A 23,944-nucleotide genomic window follows, 5' to 3' on the forward strand; every position below is an offset into this window, starting at 1 on the left:
CATATCTGTGATAATGATTATACTGTAAAGCGTTCTTTTTTTTTCGCAATCACTCGAAAATTAACCTTGTGATGAGTCTATCGCCTGCTAAGGACCAGTACAAGCTTCAGTAGATCTTAACTCGGGAACGAGGTTCTCCAGCTAGTCCACGTATGTCTGGGCCCCATTTCATTAAAAAAAAAAAGAAGAGAAAAGTTGAAATGATGGCAACTCTAGCTGGAATGGCGAATGTCCTGGTAATGACAAGAATCCAGCTTCCTGATTGGTTGTTGCTTTGGGAAGTTGCCATTCTAACAAGACTTGCTTTCTTAACATCTCTTATGAAATGGGACTCTGGTAAGTTTTCGACCGATTGTGATAACATTAAACTTTCACACAGTTAAAATTCCACTCATATGAATCTGTTCTGTGGTTATGATACTATGTCCTTTCCTGTCAGCGGCTCGATCGTCAGCTGCACCAGCAACAAAATGACATTACCCAAGACTCGAGAAAGGCAGAGGTTTCAACCCGAGGTTTTCCCCGAGGTTGGGCTGAAGTCTCATCCATGTCCGCTTCATCACTCCAATCGAAATCCCTGGCCAGTATGGTCGATGCAAGCGATCTCCCTCTTTGCTCGCGTTTCTGCATCGATAGAAACCTGCCGGGATAGGTTTCGGTCCCGATCTCCGTTGTGTCTCGAATCAAGCAAAAATAGAGTATCTGTTTTAAGGAGAAAAAACGAAGTGTTTTACACTCGTGTTTTGGTTGGGTCTCCATCTCTGCTCTTGTCTTTGTTGTCGTAGTTCTCTTTACTCTCACGCTCGTCGGGGCTCAGTGCCCATGCCTGCACCTCCCCGGATCCGAACAGTTGGAAGAAGGCGGCCCCCACGAGGCTGAGGACCGCTGTCGTGTAGAACACCACGCGCCATCCTTTTGGGTCGGTCTATTAAAAGCGCGAAACACGGACACAAGAAAAGAAACCCGAGAGGTATAGGTGATAACATCATGTAAGGAGTAAAGATTAAGATAGCACCTGCAAAGTGCACTGTGATAGAATCAACGGTATCAGGACAGATTCTGAAAAGATCTCTCCGGGGACTCTTTCTGTTGATAGAAGCGAACGTGACCTCTTACACATTGGTAATATGCAAGTCAATAATGATTTATATTCGACCGACACTCTTGATATAATTCAGATTATATGAATTTTCAGTGGTTTCCTAGTTCCTACCTATAGGCATACTATGTTTGAATTCTATGTGTGTGTGTGTGTGTGTGTGTGTGTGTGTGTGTGTAAACAATTACACTAAACAAATAATGTGATAGACTTTGAGGCACATTCAAATATTTGTATTAGGGTCATCAATTTTATATGTACACACATATCACATACATATAATTATTATTTTTTTAAATCTTCTTTTGTTGCTGGAGACCTGTCGATGTTTTCAGAAACAAACTTCGACTTCGACTACCTGGTCTTCGGTGATGAAGCCGACGGCGATGGGACCAATGAAGCCGCTTGCGACAGACAGGCAATTGCCAACAGCGAACACGGTGCCATTGAAACGGGGAGCCAAGTCCTGGGCGTTGACGAAAATCCCGGAGAAGGTGACACCGATGCCGCAGATGCCCGTCGACATGAGGGTGATGACAAATCGGTGGCTGCAACCGACGTGGGGGACAGCGATCAGTGACCCCGCAGCGACTATGGCGCCTATAGAGAGAATGTGATGTAAAAATAAACGAAGAGTGTCTTTGCAAAATTGGGCTAAGGGACATTTCTTTTATTTTTTAGTAAGTCTATCATCATCATGATTGAGCAGAATAAAACTTTGCAATAATACCTCATTTGTAACAAAACACGAATTGTTCTTCAAGTTATGATTAAAACATCGGCATTTTTCTAATTATTTCTATAGTTTATAGCAGCTTTAAACGTAAATATCTCCCCTAAACAAGAATGGAATTAGTTCATTTTGCAATATACTCCTCATAATATGAAGTTACAGGACGTAAAGGTTTACAGCGAGTTGTGTAGACCTAATTGTTAAATCACAGTGATGCTCTCGACTAACCCTGCCGACAGCTTTAGAATTTCATAAAACTAACAAACCGGCCTTAACGAAACAAAACGAACAAACAAAAATTTGTCATGACTGTCTCTTGAAGAGTGATATTCAGATTACCCGAGTGAACAATAACCTCGTAAGAACCCATTGCATTCACAAATGCTTTATATTTTTGCACTTTTACAGCAATAATGGGGATGGTATTAAAAGAATGAAACCACATTTAAGGGAATAATCATATTGTTGGGATTTTCAATAGTTCGGAAGTCTCTATTACGAAAAAAATAGTGTAAATAATAAACTGATGTACAAAAAAAAAAAGAAAGAAAAAAGTGATAAAGAAAATTAAGTTTTCATTATAATGAACGTGAAAGGCTGTGTGTCATATGTATACATAAGATTTCTAAAAAAATGATATAGAATGAAATAGAATTGCCAAGCGGTTAAACAAGAAGAAAAGATGGCGTGTCGATAGTACCGATATTGATCATTAGTTTCCTCGTCTGCGTCGTGGTTAAATAGTTGAAATGTATCACGTGATCAGACAGGCACGACGTCAGCACCATCGACAGAAACATCGTACCGTATGGTAGCGCCCCAAATAGGCCGATCTGAAAAAAAAAAATAAAAAAGCAGATTAGCGAAGAGTAGACACTCTTAGATCGATAATAAAATATTAATCATTTTCAACAGTCTTTTCAGACTCTGGTGCACAAAAAATTGAAAAAGTAATTAGGCCTACTCTGGACTGTTAGTCATTCCAGATGTATTCGGACCAACGACATTTTGTATGTCGCATCGCATCGCATCGCATCGCAGCGCATCGCATCGCATCGCATCGCATCGCATCGCATCGCATCGCATCGCATCACATCACATCACATCACATCACATCACATCACATCACATCACATCACATCACATCACATCACATCACATCACATCACATCAAAGCAAAATCAAAGCAAAGCAAAATCAAAGGAAATCAAAATAGTACTGCCTCTTGTAGGAATGCTGAACTTAGAAATAAAAAAAAAAAAACTATTTTCATATTGTACGATACTCATAAACATAATACCGATTGGCTCTTTTTATACAATGCATTTGAACTTGGATCGAAGTTTTCTGTCACAAAGAAAAACAAATCATGAAGTGAGATACAGAGAGAGGGGAAGGGAGAAAGAGAGAGAGAGAGAGAGAGATTGATCAAGAAATGAGAGAAGTCAGAGCTTCAGATAAAAGAAAAAAAAAACTCCATGTTTTATCGAACTTACATTAATTGTATCGAGTTTGAGAATGTGCCTCAGAAAGAGTGGAATGTTTGTCATCAGCGTGAAGATGACAAAACCGGCCAGGGTTACCATGACGACGTTAAATGCTGCTGCCCTCAGCGATGTCAGGATGGCACACATCGGTATCGATGGCTTCTAAATAGTACCAACATGGAGGGATTAACGATTAAATGTTTTGTTGGTTGGTTTGGTTTGGTTTGGTTTCATTTTTCCCTCTGAGAAGATGGCTGGATAGCCCGTATCTAGCTTCACTAGCAGGTCTTCCATGGGGTCCAGTTGGACGTGAGGAGGGACACACTTCGCCAGATTATGCACTCTACTTATGACGATGAATGAATGAATGAAGTGGGATTTTTACGTGCATGAGTTGTGACTCTTTCATACGAGGCAGTGGCATTTCCAGAGGGGGCGCACCGGGTTTTTTTTGTTTGTTTGTTTGTTTGTGTTTTTTTTTTAACAAAAAAAAAAAAGGGGTGGGGCGCCTCGTTTAATTTTGTAAAGGCGCCTCCCCTTTACGGAATTCCTGGATCCGCCCCTACACGGGACCTCCATTTTATGTCCTATCCAAGGGACAGAGACTCAGAGTGTTTTGTCTCTTACTGGAGGGGACGGTGTGATTACATTAAAAATTGCTCAGTAAGAATCGGAAATCGAACCCAGTCCTTTTGGATGTGGAGGAAGACGCGCTACCGACTGGGCCAATTCGCCGTCAGGGTTTGATATGCAAAAACCGGACCCCGCAATTTACATCGAAAATGATGTTTGCATAGAATGGAGCAACGATGACAGTATTCGCGTAACATCGGGGGCGCTGTCGTTTCTGCGATGAAAATGATGATGAAAACTTTAATTTTTGCTTAAAATTGATTCCCGAGTTTAGCGATAAGCAATCTTGTGTTTAATCATACCGTCTCCTCTGGAAAGAGGCAAAAAATATACTCTGTTCCTCGGATAGGACATAAAATGGAGGTCCCGTGTGTGAGAGAGTCACAACTCATGCACGTAAATCATGCCACTCCACTTATTCAACGTAAAGAGCAGGGTGCTAACCCGGTGAAGTGGCTCACGTACCTACTCACACAAGGTCATAATCTTCGTAAGAGGCTATATCCCATAAAGACTAAGAAAAAAAAAAAAAGAATGGCTGATGTATTACTTTAGTCTTGTCTCGGAGGGATATCACCTCGGCATTGCTAAAGGCACCTTCTTGGGCCCTGTCTTTCGTCAAGGGGGGTGTGGGGGTGTGAAAGGGTTAAACATCTTGTGTATGATTCAAATCCAGTTAACATGTTAACATGTTAAGAGCTTATCCACTCTACCACCATCCACAGTGCTCAAACTGGTCTTCAGTAATCATCAGTTCTCGTAGGCCTGGATTCTTACAATCAGTCGGCATACAACTAGTCTTTGCGTATTCATAAGCACTGACACATGTTGTTTTTCCTTGTTCTTATCACCGCTCCCGTCGATCTCGATATCTGATCCATTGAACTGTTACACTCAGCATCATTAACACACAGTCTTCTCGTGATTAAGAAAGTCCTCCTCAATGATATGTCCTTAGAAAAGTAGTAAAAGGAAGCGCATAGGAGGTCGAGATTTGTCTGATGCAAACACAGGAACGTTATCTCACAACATTTCGACAATAATAATGCAGTAAACAGTCTGTGGCATTGCCATGAATAACCTTGCGCTTTGTGAGAACAGCTGTTGCAACGTTCCACAGATGCATATTCTTAGCTAGGGGTGATGTTCGTTATTTGGAAGGTTCGTTAGGCCGAAAATTAAAAGAGGATATGTACTTTCGAACTTTCGGAATTACGAACCTTATTTCGATTACGGATTAACGAACCCTCGGAATCCCTTACCCTATTTCATTTTCAGATGAACAAACCTTCGGAATAACGAACCCAATTTCACTTTCGGATTAACGATCATCCGGAATAACGAACACCTAATTTCTGATTCTCAAAGTAACAAACCTTCATTCGGAAAAATGGACCTTATTTCATTTCCTTAAAAAAACGAACCATTGGAATAATAAATCTTAACTTTCGCAACAACGAATATTTGGATTAATGAACCTTCGGCATAACGAATCTTCGGAATAACGAACATTCGGAATGATGAACTGTAACCATTAGAGCTAGGCATTATCGAGATACTACTTACATCTTCATCGTTCGTCTTTCGACAGCGCTGTGTTTCGATAATATGTCTCTCCCCGGCCGATATGCAAGGGTGCTGGCTTGGCTCTTCGTAAATAACGAAGCACCAAAGCACTGCTAGGAGTAGTGTACACGACCCTGGTGGTTTGAAAAGAAGTTAAGAATTGATCTTAAATTAAGCCCAGTGTTTAAAAAAAATACGGTCTTTTTTGACAAACGTAGTGGCAAGAGGGTGGCAAGAGGGTGTGTGAAGCAGCAAGAAAATGAATAAAATGAACAAGTTGAACTGTTGAGATTGTTTTCAAGAAAGCAATGTTTCAAAGTGATATTTCAAAGTTAAACGAAATATCGAATGACGAAAGGTCATCTTTTTTTAAAGTTTTGAACAGTTTCGGACTAAATATGGTGCTTGATTTTTTAGAGTATTTTTCGATCGTGCATGCAATCCCCTTAGAGAGAAAAAAACCCATACTGAACATGTTGAAAGACAATCAATGAATGATAAAGAAACAAAGAGAAAACAAAAAGATACATCTAATTTGCTTAAAAGGACCAAAATATGTCGAAACATACGCCGAAAATTATGCAACAAAATATTTCAACTACACCTAATTCTGAAAAGAAATAGGAAGAAACAGTTAAACAAAATTTAGACTGGATCAATATATACAATGTCCCTTATAGATCTACTCTGAATCAAAGACTTCGTTATTTTCAATATATATCCTGCACACAAATACTGTATGTCTCAAAAAACATTACAACGGGACCCTCTGCAATGAGGGGCCCACATTCTACAAGCTCTGTCTTTTTAGTGGGTCTCTCGATTTTTCGCACTTTAAGCAAAGTTATACATGTACTTTATTTCGATCACTTCTGTGTTTTTTTTTTACTACAATGTATAATTACTATAAGGTCCTCCTCAATTGTTTTACATTCTCTTCGATACATAATGTTCTGTTTACCTTATTCTCTGTTGTCAAAAGAAGTGTAACTTATATGTTTTGTCGAAAAATGAAATAAACTTTGAATTGAAAAAATTGAATTGAAATGATAACTTTAAAAATAGTGAATCAATTCAAATACAATTTTAGGGTACGAAACTAAAACTCATTGCCCACATCTTCCAGAAAACCCCATTCGATTTGCTTCAGTGGTCAGAGAGAAATGAGGAATTTTGTAGACCATGTCAGGAATCTCTTCCCTCCAAGTTCTGTCTATTGTGTTTACACACAAGAAGATCATCCAAGTGCTAAACTTGGAAGAATCAGACTACGACATGCTTTACAACAATCCACATATCTCTGTGACCGCTTAACTAAATTGAATGGGGTTTTCTGCATAGAACTAAGATGGTTATATTTTAAGACCCTGAAGTAGCATTTAGACACTTTAATCATATTGGGTGTTATCAATGCGAAAATCTGATTTTTTTTTTTTTTTTTTTTTGCCATACTGTATTGTTGTTAATAAATCACTTTTTGCAATGGGAATCTCTAACATAGACCTTTGTACGTTTGGTACGAGCTCCACAGAAACAATGTTCCACAAAGATTTATTTCTCAAATACAGGAAATTATGTTACAGAATGAAACTCAAATACTCGAAGTACTTTATTCTTGGTTCTACAGAAAACCTGAAGTGTTTTAATGTGCATTTCTTAATACCAAACACTTTATATTTTCTGCCAGAAATAAAAAGAAATCACTAGATTTTTTTTTTCATAGCAAGCGAAGAAAGTAGACGAATATAATCATGTTTGAAAAAAATTAAAGGTTTTGTATCCAATATTAACTGGAATCGTATACATATTATTTAGAATGTTTGTAGCTGTCTGTCAAATCGTAGTATTTGTTTTATGTATCAAATGATGTGACGTTTATAGGTATCTGAATGTTGAATAAGTGAAAGAAAAAAAAGTTGAAACGGTCCACAACGAATTCAGTGTAGCGTCTTCTTTGTTGCGTTTTGCTCATAATCATAGGTTTTGCTCACAGTTGTAGGTTTTGCTCCGATTAATCTAATAAGACGCAGTTATGCTGATACATGTATTGTAAACTGCGTGAAATGTTCGGGAAATTTTGGAAATCAAGCTTTAACATTACCATCACTGTTTAACATAAAAAGACAACCGTTTTTGTTTTGGGTCAAGGTCTGTGCTGCCTTGTATAGGGTAGTGTGGCGCTAACTGTAAACACTGTGATTTTGTCTGCTTTGCGTGTACCAGCATACCCCCGCCCCTTCCCATTTACTAGTTAGTATTCATCGACTTATCGCCAGTCAGACGTAACAGCAGGCGTTAAAATGTACCGGCATATAGGTCAAGTTGTGTGATTATCTGATACGGATATTCGTGACGACTATTCATACTCTCCGTAGCGTGTGATAATTTGTTAGCTACTATCTATTATCAATCATCTATTCATGTAGTTCATTGTTACCGCCCTATAGTATGGTATATGCGCAACAAACCTTTTATAAAAAAACCATCGCGTTTATTCAAATCGGTATAGTGAGGCTTTTTTTCCATTATTTTTGGCTGTCTTACCTTGCCTCATGCACAGAACTGTCCCATGATGTTACATAGTATACTGCTCATTTTAGCATCTGCTAAGCAAATATCTAGGCAAAAAGTAATGCATATCTTCATGATCATTGTTTGCTTAGTCTAGAGACAGTTTGCAAATCTACCAGGCTAACATGCTGTGTCACTGGTATTGACATGCCCTTTGTCATTACCACTAGGTCCTATAAACATTCCCTTCCCAGCGCAAACTCAATGATATATATTCTACGTATTAAAGACATACAGAAAGACAGAAAAAACAGACATAATCAAACAATCTGCGAATCGGCCTGAATTCTATCTGTTCGTCCCGTGCTGACTTTTGTACATGAAAAGTGTTAGTTCTATCAATATCAGGGTAGTCGATTAATAATTGATCTTCATGGGGTCTACCGGACCCTGGATGTTGTTGTTGTGTTGTTGTTGTTGTTGTCGTTTTTTTTGTTTTTTTTTTGTTGTTGGTGGGTTTGTAATTTCATTTATTGGTCCATCTCTCTAGTTATGTACTTATTAATGTATTTATTCAGACAAAGGGTGTGCATGTGAGTGTTTGCGTGAGAGTGTATATTCTTCAAGAAATCATGGGAGAAAGGTAGTTTGAAACCATAGGCTTAATAGCGTCACGATATATATACACACATCCATAGTAATTACTGTTTTTTACCAAAGATGTAAAATGACGAAGCCCAGCCTAGTCTCGAACAGACGAGCCCGGCTAACGCCAGTCCACTGGCCGTTCCAAAGCTGGTTCCTAGGTCAACATCAAATACAACGTGGAGGTATTAGTCTCTCAAATCATGTCTTCAAGTGATTCTGGTTAACGAACAAATTTCTAAAATGTAGATTAAATTCAAACCATGGTTTATGTAATCCGTGAAATTAAACACTATTGTGAAAAGCAATGATTGTTCACAGGTTCTTTATCGAGTGTCTGCTGCCACCTTTGGCTGCCACACGCTACACAGGCGTGCTGAAAAGAAAGGTCATTTGTACTAGGTGTTACAAAAAAAAAAATCCACTTTTGATCCTCAACAGTTCAAAAACTATATATCAGATAACACCGACATTGATATGAGCAATAATTGAATAGTGTACAATTTTGTTGGCGGTATTTTAAAAATGATAGCATAAATCAGTGTCATTAAATTCAAGATTAATTTCTAAGTTAGTTTTCAGATTTTGCCAGCCCTGCTTCAAACCAGAAGAAATATAAAGTTCCATCTTTAAAGGTGCTCCCAATGTGACAATGCGACACTGGTCGGAAAGGTGGAAAGTTGCACCCTTTAAAGGTGCACCAAGTGTAACACTGGTCTGAAAGGTGCAAAGCTGCACCCTTTAAAGGTGCACCAAGTGTAACACTGGTCTGAAAGGTGCAAAGTTGCGCCTAGTGTGACACTGGTAAAGGTGCAAATTAAAACTTTTTTTTTCTTTAGTAGAGAATAAGGCAACACAATTGTCGAGGTATGTGGCCGGCAAGTAGGCCTACTGCGGCCACTAAACAATTTCAGCTTTCACTTTCAGCGTTTCTGGTCGTGTGTTGTTTTACTCTACATATCTCAAAAGAAAATTATCATGAACTGGAATTACATTGTAATCACTTCTGCGTCGGGGACTTTGGACGGTGTGTACAGAGCTATGGGATTTATATTGGATTTAAAGTTGTGTGGTTTACTGTCGATCGGCACTCAAGGCACACAGCAGGTTATGGTTTTCGGCAGAATTATAAATGGCGCGTCATTACCTGATACGATCAATAGTGTCATTTTTGTTCTTTCATTCTCGGGAGCCCACTTGGTAACCAGAGTGCTTGCTGCTGGGAATGATGTTGTCTGTTGTAGAAACATTGAAAAGATATGCGAAACGATGTCAACATGAAGGTAAAGTGTGAATGAATATCCGTCCTTGTGATTTAAGTCGGAGTTACTATACTCCGGGAAAATTTGCAATGAGTAGGCTATCCAGGGACGGAAAAATCAAACTAAGCCATTTCGGGGTTCCACTTTGAGTATGAGCAGAAAAAGGTCATCAGTACCGGCAGAGCATGTTGGTTTTTTATTCACTGAGATAAGCATCTGTGATGTAATGATTATTCAAGTGATCATTATGAGTGGTGCTTGCCAGCACATCCACCTGACAGCAAAAGCGGTATTTGACAATATCAATAGAAAAAGATTGTTAATACATTCAATGCAAAATAAGGAAATGGATGCTTTCCAAAGTGCTAATTGATGGATCATTCTGGTCACCTGGTCTACGCAAGTTCATTCCTTGTTTGAACATGACTGATGAATTCCATAAATTGTTACGTCGGGTAAGCTGAAATACCTTCTCTCGCTTGAAAACTCGTGGAGTGCCTAATCAACTGAGAAAGAAGAAAGGTCATTTGTACCGATGTGCCCATGAGCTAACCCCGAACTGGCTTATTGCTCCAGGTACTCTTCAATAAAGTGTCCTTTCTAAAGACTCACATGTTTAATATATTTGCTTATCCAAATATCGCATAAATTTTCTTATTTATCGTACAAGTACTTTACTTGCATTCACAATAATTTTATGTGTGCCGAGCTAATAGTCTGTTTTGATTTGTCTAGGACAAAAATTGAGGAGAATTCATGGTCTGGCTCTAGTGAGCAAGCGAGTGGAGCAAAGAGATTGTTCATTTGACAGCAATTGGGTGACACCTGCAAGAGGCTCCTTATGACCGAGTCGTGACTTAATCAGACTCCCAAAGACAGGTAGAAAGAAGAAATGATGAAATAATTTTCAAAAAAATGGTGAAAAGATAAAAATAACGTCGTCTTTTCTATGCATAAATTGGGATATATTTGAGATGTGCTTCATCTCTATATCTAATGCCATTCGCACCCTTTACGGAATGAAATTGTAAAGTCTTTGGACGATAAGACGACGTGAGGTTTGGTTGTAAAAATCTAAGTGTCATCGACTGCCCTGGATCGTAAGATCCTCTCTGAATCTTAAATTTCCGTTTTGATACGTTGCAAAATTCATAATACTCCCTTCTTCAACAAGGTACGAGGAAAAATTATCTCTATCTATTCCAAATTACCTTTGACGTCCATAAAAAAAAGGAATTCTTTCGAAAATCGCTGCCAGAAGAAAAACAACAACAACAAGAAAAGACGGGGGGGGGGGGGGTCTCGCGCTCACCTGAGTATTGCAAGTTCACCTTCCACGCATTCTAATGGCAGACTACTATCTGAGAACATTGCAAACGTATAACACAAACTTACTTATAGCACTAACTTAGCTCATCTCTTCTAGTTCTGCATAAAAATTCATAAAGATATATTTCTTGAATTTGGGGGCATAGTGCCGGTTGGAGCCCCCCCCCCCCCCCCCCCCATCAAGAGGGGAATGGTGCCATTTGCATAGATACCTACATATTCTATCACCCTGGCGATATCTCCTGCCAAATTTAGTAAAACTCTGACCATGCATTTTTGAGAAGGTAAAAATGTGAAGATTGGCCCTGATTTGGTCTCCCTTCTCTCCCCCACCCCTCCCTCTCCCTCCGGTTCATCCCCCTCGATCTGCCAACGAACAAACGTGAAACTACTGTTACTGATCTAAATTACACATAACACTACTTTAGCTTATCATTTTCAGTTTGAGAAAAAGGGTTTGTCTGTCTCTCCCCCCCCCCCCCCCCCACCTCTGACATTTAGCTCCAGGGAGCCCCAGGTGGTGAATGGTGCCCATTTTTTTTAACACATTTATATATCCACCCGAGCGATTACACCTGTCAAATTTGGTGAAAATTTGACCGTGTGTTCTCAAAAAGATGAAAATGTACAATTTAGGCCCAAATTTGGACCCCAGGCCCCCAGGGCCCCAAGGGAGAAACTACAGTCATTAATGTACTTACTCATAGTTTCAACTTAGCTCTATAACTTCTGGCAGACACTTATATCTACATACCCAGAGTGAGATGGATAGAGTGGGAAAAAACGAGTGGATGAAATTTCGGATTAAAAATGTCATTGCATGCACAAGTTTATCCGACACTTCCAACTTTTGTGTTTTTGTGTATGCGTTTGTTGTTGTTGTTGTTTGCTTGTTACTTTGTTTTTTTGATAGAGAGGGAGAGGAGGGGAGGGGGAAGAAAACCTTACCTCTGCTACCCCAGAAATGAATCTCGTAACGAAGAAGAAGGCCACATGGCTCTCTACTGCCAGCGGTGTCAAGATATTCATAAGCGATGATACCATTAGCCCCACTGTCATTATCCACTTTCCTCCGAAGCGATCGGCCAGGTATCCGGCGGGTACCATGGCAACGCAGTATCCCATGTAAAAAGCGCCGAGGAGCAGTTCCTGGAGATGGCTACTCCACTGGAACTTGGCGTCCTGTAGAACAAGGTTAAAGGAAACCAAAACCCAAAGAGAAGTGTGGATTGAGTGAAAGCAACAACATTAGTAGAATACAGCAGTGAAAGTTTGAGGAAAATCGGACAATCGATGCCAAAGTTATAAATTTTAAAGTGTTGGTGTTGAGGAGACTACTACAGTTCATGACGCCATGTGTGGACAACAATATAATTTCACAATTGATTTTTATGAAAATTACACATTCCATCAACTTGGAACTGACATAATATGTTTAGGGTAGCAATATTATTCCCCCTGCTTCCTGAAAGCGGTTTAATAGTGAAGTGCTCTTTCATTATGCTAGAAAAGTGGAGGCATGTTAATTCTTTTTAATATTCTCTTTATAATTGTCGCCCACACGTGACGTCATAACCTCTAGTAGTCTCCTCATCCTGGAGTTCCAACACCAAAGCTTTAAAAATTCATAACTTTTGCATCGTTTGTCCAATTTTCCTCAGACTTTTACTGATGTGTTCTATACTAATGTTTTCACTGCTTTCACTCAATCAAAATTTCTCTTTGTGTTTTGGTTTCCTTTAAAAACGAGGAGGCAAACAACACTATAGTATGTATGCGGGGACAAGACCTTTATATTGGTTGGAAGGGAATGTCTTTCTGTTGAGAGATCCAAGGAAAGAAAACAAGAAGGTGACCTACAAAATCTCGGTCTGTGGTGTTATATCGTATACATCGGGCAACTGCTTGTGATTCGATACCGCGGAATTGCCTAAGTTCATTCGATTCCTGATTCTTAATTTCTTGATAAATAAATCTCTTTCGGTGCTGTTTCTGGGTTTTTGTCCACCTTTCCCAGCTTACTAGTCTCCCTCTCTCCCTGTCTTATGAAATACTTCTTGTTCTTTTCCTTTGATCACTATCTCGACGATGAGTTCGACAATGACTACTCGCCGAAATGAATTCAAATAACAATAGGGAAGTAAAGCAACAACAACCTCTGCAGTTGAAACTACCACTACTATTCCTACAACAGTGTATACTTCTAAAATTAATTAGCTCATGTCATAACTTTGATAATATCACCATACCTTCGGCATTTGATACATCGACTGAACATACTGGTATACAACTCAACTTTCAATTACAAAAATTACCATTATGTCTAATTCAACATTGAACTACCACTTCTACTCGTAATGATAAAGATGATGGCGGTGATGATGATGATGATCATGATAGTAGTAGTGATAATAACAATAGTAATAATAATAATAATAATAGTAATAGTAGCAGTAGTAAAAAAAAAATCTTCTTTTTCTTCTTCTTCTTCTTCTTATTATTATTACATGTATTATTATTACTACTACTATTACCGTTAGAGTACACACACATAAAGTGAAAGATTTATCTGTTCGCATCATTTTATTTTGTGCTAAACGTTCCCCTCTTTATTTACTCCCTCCTCACTTTAGTTCCATTCATCACCGTTGTTGGTTTTCATCAATGATAGCATCAGTGGTTATTCAAAAGGAGGTTTTCAAGTGCCTTGCCGCTTCTTTTTCACCATTGTTCACTGTCATTATAACTCTTTCATAGATGTACGTTAGCACATTTCGTAACGAAATGAATATTTCGTTTACGAAATGACTGATATGACTGATTTCGTAACAAAAGGGACCATGCGACACTTGGCGCCCCGTGGTTAATTAACACTGTACCTGGCTGGTTGAATGTTCACTCGCGTTGCCATCGCGATCCGTTTGCAAACTATGACGGTCTGGACAGAGATGACTGGTCGAGTTCATCACGTGACCTTCTATCGCCTGGCTGTGATTGGCACGTGCAATGATCGCCATGACGACGCTTACATTGATGCGCATGACATGCAACGCTGTGATGACGAGGAAAGATGTTACTGCGAACATCATTCGCACGGAGCAAAGTCCTAAGGAAACCAGAAGAAGAAAACGATAATGATAGTAATAATAATGATGATGATGATGATGATGATGATGATAATAATAATAGAAAAAATTAATAATAATAATAATAATAATAATAATAATAATAATAATAATAATAATGATAACAATACTAATAACAATAATATTAATAATAATAAATGTCTTATTTATCCAGGGTAGCCTCTTCAGTGTTGCCACTGCTCTACCAGAAGGCCCTGTCATTATAGATTATTACCCTAGCTAGCGATGCCAGGTACCAATTTATACACCTGGGTCGAGAGGGACATAGTGCGTAAAAATTTCTTGTCTATAAGGACGTAAGCACTGGATGGGATTCGAACTCGGGTCCTCAGATCGAGAGTCGGGAGTCTTATCCACTATGCCACAGCGCCCCCAAACAAGACCGTGTGCTTTACTTCCTACTTTACAAAGGTAGCAAGTAAATTAAGGTCCATTTGAGAATCCGAGTAAACGTAACTTTGGGTAATGCCCTGTCATCAGGGCACCGTTTCATAAAAAGATGTCAGCCCTGACAAGTTGTCAGTCTCTTCCAATTACCACAGTAAAAGTCAGTGACCAGAGTATCTCAGCCAATCAAAACCAAGGATTGATTTCTGAAATTGTCAGAGACTGAGAAACTTGTCAGGGCTGACAACTTTCATGAAACGGTGCCCAGAAACTACCGTTCCTTTTTTCGATGAACTCTGAAAGCTTTTCGAGTCCATTCTGTTGAAACGTGAGTACGTTCAATCGTGGTAAATTTTGAGTCTTCAAGGTTTGATAAATTTGTTTTGTTATCGTCTGAAAACACTGATATAAACTATAATTATATGACGTTTGAAACGGTGCCAAGGAGTCACCGTTACTTTGTTCGATGAACTCTGAAAGCTTTTCGAGTCTATTCTGCTGAAACGTGAATACGTTCAATCGTGGTAAGTTTTGAGTCTTCAAGGTTTGGTAAATTAGGTTTGTTATCATCTGAAAACATTGCTGAATACAAACTATTGGCTGGAAGAGTCAATTGACAGGTTCGTAATATGGGGGATGACTCCGGCAGACGGCTTGTTCACTTGTTGTTGCGTGTCCTTGTGACAGCGGGACACAGACCAGCAGGACTGCCGTATGCCGAAGTCGTTATCCCACATACCGAACCTCTCAACAAATCAAAGCTCTTTCAGAAAAAAAAAACAGTTTGAAACAGACGATAACAAAACGAATTTAGGAAACCTTGAAGTCTTAACAATTATCACGGTGGAACGTATTCACGTTTCAAAAGAAGGACTCGAAAAGCTTTCCGAGTTCATCGAACGAAGTAGCGGGACCTGGATAACAAGCCATTTATCTTACAAACAGTGACCTGCGAATCAAGAATCTATTTCAAAATGCTTTCAACCTGTGCAGGTTGTTTCCTGAGTCCTGGGTGCCGAACATGGAGCTACTGTAGCTTCGTGATAGGTCCATGATCCGAAACACTGTCTATCGTATCTAGTTCATGTATAGACATTCATTTTTTTTTCCTCATCGCTTTCTCTTGGAAATAAATTAACACCCGTGGGGACGTCAAGTGTTAAATTCCATCTCTGAACAGGCAATATCTGTATTAATTCCAACAAGAAACAGATTCGCGATGGAGGAAGGTTAGGAGATGGCGTACAGACCTGCCCGCAAAAAAAAAAAAACAACAACAAAACAACAAAAAACAAGCAAACAAACAAAAATATAAAGCCTGCATGAGGCAGCGGGCATAAGAGGGCACGAAAATAAGAGCTAAGAAATTTTAGTAATTTCTTCTGCCTCTTTCATGCGCAGGATATCACTAGGCAGTCTCTTCAGCATGTAACTGCTATATTACAAATAAACTAATTTTAGTTATGTTTAGTTCTGAATTATTATAATATCTTTTCATGGATCTATTTCACTAATTTTATAAGATGTGCATGATAGGTTTCTCAATATCTAATGAGGTAAAACATGTATGATTTTCACATAAAGATATACTTTATTTTTGTTAAGGAGGGACTACAATTTTGCGCAGGCTAGCATAGATTACACCACGTTGCGGAGTACGCTACCTGCCTAGCTGCCAGTGCACTGGGACGGCAGCTTGGACGGCAGCTATATACATTAACATTGTGTCTCCCATATCCGGCCAATTCGCTTATCCGGACGAGCACCGGTCCCGACATGGCCGGATAATCGAGGTCGAACTGTATAGGGACTACCACTGTGTAGATGTTTTAAAAACATCATGTGTGCAACTCATGCCCTTGATTCAACTTTACTACTGTACTAGTAATTAGAGGGGAAATTCAGTCCAAATATATGTTAGTCTGAAAAGAAAGAGTAAAATATTACGAGTTCAACGGTATAATTTTGATCAAAATCAGATGAGAAATAAGGAAGTTATGACATTTTGAAGTTTCGCGATTCTGGGGGGGGGGGGAGGACAGTTCTTGAACAGTCAATATGAATATGCAAATAGAAAAGTGAGCATGTCATTCCCTCACAACTTACCATATAGTTTGTATATAAAATTTTGAAATTTACAGTTTTTCATTCAGACGTTATTATGCCCGAGGCTCAAATCCTCGTATATCTAACAATGATCACTATACTCTGAAGTTATTCAACCAGGAATAGCATCATGTTTCAGACTTCAATGACAGAAACATTGAATTTTCGTCATTTTTTTTTTTTTTTTGTACACGATCGATGGAAAATTGTGAGGGCATGACACTCATTTGCATATATACATGTATATCCACTGTCAAAGAACTGTTTTGCAGAAATTAGCAAAACTTTAAAATGTCATAACTTCCTTTTCTTTTTCATCCCACTTCAGTCAAAATTTTACCTTTGAGCTCATAAGATTTTACTCCTTTTTTATCAGACCAACTTTTATTTGGACTGGATTTCCTCTTTAATCACTTTCCAACTTTCGGCGACTTGCAACCTTTACACAATGCCTGTAGTCCTCATTTGGCATACACTCAAAGCTGTTTTCTTCTTCTTCTTCTGGAAGTGCTGCATCCTTAAGACTTGAAGATTATCACAGGGGTGATTCATGCGCTGTGCGTGCCGTGTTTGTGTGAATGTGCAATTGTATAAAATATCTAAGAGTGCAAGTAAAAAAAAAAAAAAAAAAATCAGCAGTCTACACTGCATAACTTGCCATCAGCTTAAAGGGATGACATAGTATTGGTGAAGATGAGAATTGGGCTTTTAACTTTTTGTGAGATACCAAGAAACCACTTATGAAATAGTACAGGCCATACCATTCTAAGAGGAATTCAAAGCTTATTTGCTTAAAATTGGTTTTTGGAATTACCGAGACATCCAGAAAGAAAGTAAAACAAAGCGACCGTAATGAAAGGCGGGTCCCATAGCATGCACCTTTTCTTAGGGTTGCTCTGTTTTGGATATCTCAGCCATTTCAAAACCAATTTTCATCAAATAAACTTTTAATTCCTCTTGGAATTACATGGTTTTTTCATATTCTATAGAAGGTTTCTCATTATCTCACCAAAAATGTTAAACCCTTAAGATACATATATGGTGTCAACCAAAACTATACGGTCAAAAAAAGCCGAAAGGCTTCCACTGATGGGGCTGACCGATATGATGTCAGGGGGCAGTGAGTTCCAAGTGCATGAGAAGGACTCATGCTTATGATACGTTCATTTCTTGAGATTGGCAGATGGTAGCCTTGACCATGCAGCTGTCTGGTTATTTTGTGGACTGGTGTGATGTAGGGTGAAGTTTGACACGCACATCGTCGATGACCTTCATATACTAATGACCCTCTTAAACCACGTACACTTCATAATAATGGGCATCATGCACTATTCATATATGCACACGCAGTACATAAATGTAAACATATAATTGATATTGGAAGCGTTGAAGCAGTTAGTGTTAGTGTGTAAACATATACCGAGAGTGGGAAACACATCTGGAAATTACACACATAACTAGTTTACACTATATGCATTCAGGAGAACATTATACCGACAAAAATTACGAACGCAGCATTCCATCAGCGAAGTGAACGTTACACTTCATCACTTACCCTTTGCACGTTTCATGGCCAAGATCTTTGCATTTAAAGCGCAGTGCTCAGCAAAACGTCTGCAGCAGCAAGTACGACTCTTACCGCGAGCCTCATTTCAGCGGTACTACAACGCGAGATAGCATAGTGACGAATACAACTACAATGTACAATCTCTGTGTATCGATCCTCAATGTACGAGGGAGTGACTGCAACCATCCGAGCGAAGATCTTCGTTTACTGAACTACAACCAAGCTCCATTGTCTGCTCGTGTGCCCTTCGTGAGCGATCACCCGGCCGTGGACAAATTCTTTCGTTTGAGCTGGCGTATTCACTACTAGTATACTGTTAACTGTTTGCCAGCATTTCTGTTGAGCAAAGTGTATAAAACATAAAATGACGGCAGTGTTCTGTACACATCGATTTTGAAGACATATAATTTTGTAATACACTGTAGTCTGCTGCGCACGGTCGAAAGTTAATTTTCGCCGCTGGACAGTCAATGTGGCTCGCGTTATGCCTTATGGAACGCCATGTGTTCCAAAAATAATATTGCAAAAGATGTGTTGGAAAAACAAAAACAAAAACAAAACGTTGATCAGGGGGTATGCTAAGATTAGTAAAACTACTGATCAGGACTCAAGTTCATAAACAAGTTGATATGATAGCGAGTCTTGCTGGAATGACAATTGTCATGGTAACGACAAGAATCAAGCCCTCTGATTGACTGAATTGTCATGGTAACTACAAGAATAAAGCGCTCTGATTGGCTGTTGATATAGGAATCTGCCATTGCAGCAAGAGTTGCTATATTTTAACATATTTTTATATATAGGAAATGGTGCAATGATCTATATAGCTGCTAACTTGTATTGCACAAGCGAAGGAAAATCTCTGATCAGTAGTTTTATTCTTGTTCGAGGAAAGAAACAAAAATCAGGGGACCATAAAGATTGATGTCACATGCGTACAACAATATAAGGAAAATATAAAGAGAATTTCACAAAATTTCATCTGTTGAAAAAAGTACACATTCCCTTGACTCGTTACTGACATATATGTTATGGATAATATTATTCCCATTGCCTTTAGAAAGAGGCAAGTCAAGTGCTCTTGTATTATGCGAGAAAAGTGCAAATATGTTGAATTTTCTTTACATTTTCTTTATACTGTTGTACTCACATGACATCAAGAGCCTTAGTAGTCTCCCCATCCAGCGGTTCCAACACAAAATTTTAAAAAATTTTAACTTTTGCATCGATTGTCCAATTTTCCTTAAACTTTCTCTGATGTGTTCTACTAATGTTGCTGCATTCTCTCAATCCTTATGTTTATGAAGGTGAACTTGTCCTTTAATTTCTCTCTTTTTTTAACACTGCGAAGTGTACTGCGTCTTCTCAATACAATTTGTTCTCGTTATCTTTTTTTGTTAATCCCTCTCTCATCCTGCAATAATCTTCAATCAAAATGGCACGGTAGACTGACAGATATAAACGATATATAGTCGAAGAGTTTGTTTGCAAAAACCGATAAGTCCATATTTGCCAAATGGAGATATTTGCGATTAAAGGTCAAGAAAAATAAAGAGAATAATAAGAAAATTTGTGCTTCTTTTGACCGTAACTTCAAAAATGTACCTTTATATGTAGTGACCAATATATCATTCAAAAGGTATTATTTTGTACTTTATGATAGAGACCTTACTTCAAAATCTTCAAAAATGGACTTATCGGTTTTTGCGAACAAACTCTGTTACACTCCGTCATAAAGATCACACAACGTAGGCTAGTGTGTTCTGATGTATCCCGTCAATTATCCTAAAAGTAACAACCAGCACCACCAAAAGGAAACCCCTCATCATTACATTCACTACAAAAAGAAAAAAAAAATGTGAAGTAGGCCTACGGCAAAAGCCAGAGTACACCCTAAATGCCATAATGGTTTTGGTTGAGATGGGGATTCAGATTCTAACCTTTTGGGTGATTATTAGAAACCGCTCTATGCATAACATCGGTTTTGAAACGACTGAGATATCAACAAGAACAAAAAATTAAAACAAAGTAGCTCTAGGCCCACTTTTCATAAGGACCTTCCAAAGCAAGATTCTGCCAGTGACATCATCTGTCAATCATTGCTGAAGTACCCCGTTTAACCAAAGACCCGTTTGAAGACATTAGAAAACACGTTCCCTATATGCTGAACATAAATCGCATGCTTCCATCTTGATAATACGATTAACGAAAGACATTGCAACATGTAATTCATCCTCGGTCCATCAGGGAAAAGTGCGTTCCAATGTCTTTATATTGTATTAGCACTTAGATTTAAACTTGAATTTCAATTTGAATTAATTTCTACAAATTTGTTTTCAAGAATTCAAAATCGATTAAGAACAGGTCTTACCTAATGATCTCAGATTTTAATAGTCGTGACCGATCTTTCGTTGGTATCACTGTATCTCTCTATCATAGAAAGTTTAATACAGGAATTGAGAGGTGTGAAAACATGGAATTACCCATTAGAGTGCATGAACATTTTCCACACGGGTATTAAGCAGGAGCCACTTTCTTGGTAAAATTGCATCTTCTGCAAAGGATGGAAGATGAAAGGACCACTGTTTCAACGCGACGCTGCTACCCGTCAAATTGGTACAGTAAGCTACGCATTCACTGTTCCTTTATTGGATTTTCGAAAAGCAAATTCTAAGATATGAAAAATGGAAATTATTCTATGAAAAGATGATGATACTCTTCTATAATTAAAACCCTCCATTTTGACAATCAGTGTGACAAACGTTTCTGCTACTTGACTTTCCCTACGTTGATTCTTGATTAATGTGACAGGGAGAAGTGTGAAGTAGTGGATGACAACAGAAGAATCCGCTTTTTAATTGGTCCTTTATAGCATAACTGTCATCAGTAGGTTCGCGATTGAACTTTAATATTTATACCAGATGATTGGTTTACCAGGGAGTGCATTTGATATCAAGGTTTTGTCTGTTTGTTTTCATTTTAACGTTGTTTTATGTTAAGAACGTCAAATCATGAAACAAGCAGACGTCAGAAACAACTCCGGAGTAACTGTCGGAAAAACTTCAAATCCAATGTTTTGCAATTTTTGTCAAAGTAGAATGATAACGAGGGTTATCAGTTTCCATAATGTTATTTATTTTTCGGGGCCTACATAATAGAAGCTGTGGTTTTGACATTATGATTTAGGCTTCCCCGCTGTTGGTTCTTGTGATTACCGTCTATTTATCATTTGCTGCAAATATGTCTTATCAAAATATCTATATTGATTATTTTTTTGTACGTCAAAAAGACAGATTGTTATTGTGTAATCATTGTATCTTCAGTCTCCTGCAGAAGATAGATCCCCCCGACTGCTCCAGATTGTCACATCCTTTCACGAGGACATGCAAAGTAGAGTCTACTATGACGGTTGAACTTCTGATGCCTTCACTGTGAGCAGAAGTGTGAAACAGGGCTGCGTCCTCGAACCGACACGTTTCAAAATCTTCTTCTCCATGCTCCTTCTGTGTCTTCGAAGACTGCACAGAAGGCATCTACATCAGTACCACAGCGAACGGGAAGCTATTTAACATCTCCCGACTGCATTCCAAAACCGGTTACAGCTCGTTATTCCGAAGGTTCGTTATTCCGAAGGCTCTTTAGTCCGAAGATTCGTTATTCCGAGGTTCGTTATTCCTAATTTGCGTATTTCGGATTGACGAACCTTCGGAATAACGAACCTTCAGAATAACGAACGGCACCCGCCAAAACCAAGATTAGAGAGGCTCTTATCCAAGAGACGCTGTTCCCTGACGACAGGGCACTGATATCGCATACAGAGGTTGGATTGCAGAGACTGGTTGATCGTCTGTCCCATGCCTGTAAAGAATTTGGACTAACTAACTATCAGCCTGAAAAAGACTAAGATCTTCACCCAAGGCACTGACTCTCCTCCAGACATCTCCATCAATGACACACATCTGGGAGAATGGGACAACATGCAGTCAGCAGACCAAGAACCCCAAACTCTGCGTTTACTAAGCCTCTGTTCTGAGCACCTTATCTCTTACGCGGCTGTGAGTTCTGGACAACATACGCTGGCCAGGAGAAGAGACTCAACACATTCTTATTCTCAGCATGTTTTCGCTCCTCAACCTGAAACACTTCAAGTGGTTGGGTCATGTGCACAGAATGGAACCAGGGTCCTGTTTTATGAAGAGTTATAACTGATTATATAGACGATTTCTATCAAAAGTCTATAGCCGCCTGTGTGGTAAGGAAATTTATAATCGATTATATCTTTTGATAAAACGGGGCCCAGGTCGCATACCGAAGTACATGCTGTATGGAGAGCTATGCGAGGGGTCTCTCACCCCAAAAGAAGACCGCATCTTCTATTCAAGGACGTGCACAAACGCGACCTGAAGATATCTGACATCGACACCAACCTACGCCTAGGAGGATGCAGCTGACAGATTGTCAGCTGTGGGAAGGAACTGTCAAGGAGAGCACTAAGAGGGCTGAACTTCAAGAAACGTTCGGCAGGCTGACAAGAGAGCCAGGAGGAAGGCAAGGACAGTCGCAACCTCAGCCGCAATAGCCTTTTGGCAAGGCCTCGTGGCTGAAAAGAGACTAACTGCGAGAGAACGGGTGAACGCAAGACCGAGCGCCGAGCCGCTGCGCCACTCGGTCTCGCGTTCACCCCTTTCTCGCAGTGCTCGGTGTGGCGACTTAGTCTCAATCTTCAGCCACGAGGCCTTGTCAAAAGGCTACAGCCTCAATGGACTTCATCTGCTGAATGTGCTCCAAAGGTTGTTATTCAAGAGTGGGACTAATCATCCACTCATGGACCTACGTTGTAGGTCCATGATCCACTCAAGGTGGTACAAACGTCTTGCCCAGCGCTACGGCATCGTCTCTCGAGACGAATGGATGCCGACGAATTATTGTAACTCAGAAGTGGGGGTTCTTTGCTCTTGTGAACACAAAGTCGAAATAGATTCAAATCAAATCAAAATCAAAATGCTGTTATCTGTTGGCTTGCGTCCTTTCCATTCGTACACGGTGCGTTAAGAAGCTACACTGCATAAAGATCGGTGTTAGATTTAAGACCATGGGTGTTAAATCTAACACCGATCAAGTGTCAATAGAGGACCACACCGACAGGTGCAGAAAGTACAAGTACGTTGTGAAGGTGTCGAACATTTTTTCACCTGGCACCTTGTGGTGTTAATTGGACACTGCAGCTGGTCATATTTTGACACTGCGCTAATGTTAATTCAACAATGAATTCACATGGTGTTGATTTGATATTACTGGTGTTAATTTCAATGCTATAACACCGGCCCAGTGTCAACAGAGGACTACACCAACTAGTGTTACTGTGTGGTGTGAAGGTGTTGACAGCTTTTTTTTTTCTTCAAAAATCAAGCACTTTATCGGAAAGTTCTTGTTCGTCTTGTTTAAGTTCAAAATCAACAAGAATAGAAATTCA

General features: G+C 39.2%; 1 protein-coding gene across 1 annotated transcript; it reads right to left on the reverse strand.

The window, feature by feature from the left end:
- Positions 1-246: 246 nt before the first annotated feature.
- On the reverse strand, positions 247-18,544 carry LOC140245435 (sialin-like). Its single transcript, XM_072325016.1, has 10 exons — positions 18,460-18,544; positions 14,145-14,371; positions 12,214-12,447; positions 9,822-9,909; positions 8,745-8,831; positions 5,519-5,652; positions 3,329-3,481; positions 2,533-2,665; positions 1,458-1,699; positions 247-925 (listed from the first exon to the last, which is right to left on the reverse strand). The coding sequence occupies exons 1-10, from the start codon at positions 18,473-18,475 to the stop codon at positions 731-733; spliced, it is 1,509 nt and encodes a 502-aa protein (XP_072181117.1). The 5' UTR covers positions 18,476-18,544; the 3' UTR covers positions 247-730.
- Between the last annotated feature and the right edge of the window lie 5,400 nt (positions 18,545-23,944).

This window comes from Diadema setosum, chromosome 22 (assembly GCF_964275005.1).
Source record: "Diadema setosum chromosome 22, eeDiaSeto1, whole genome shotgun sequence".
Lineage (NCBI taxonomy): Eukaryota > Metazoa > Echinodermata > Echinoidea > Diadematoida > Diadematidae > Diadema > Diadema setosum.

Coding starts and splice junctions, on each gene's coding strand:
- LOC140245435 (XM_072325016.1), bottom strand. Junction 9,910..12,213: donor TCATTTCTGGGGTAGCAGAG/GTAAGGTTTTCT, acceptor TTTCTACAACAG/ACAACATCATTCCCAGCAGC. Junction 3,482..5,518: donor GAAAGACGAACGATGAAGAT/GTAAGTAGTATC, acceptor GGTACTATTTAG/AAGCCATCGATACCGATGTG.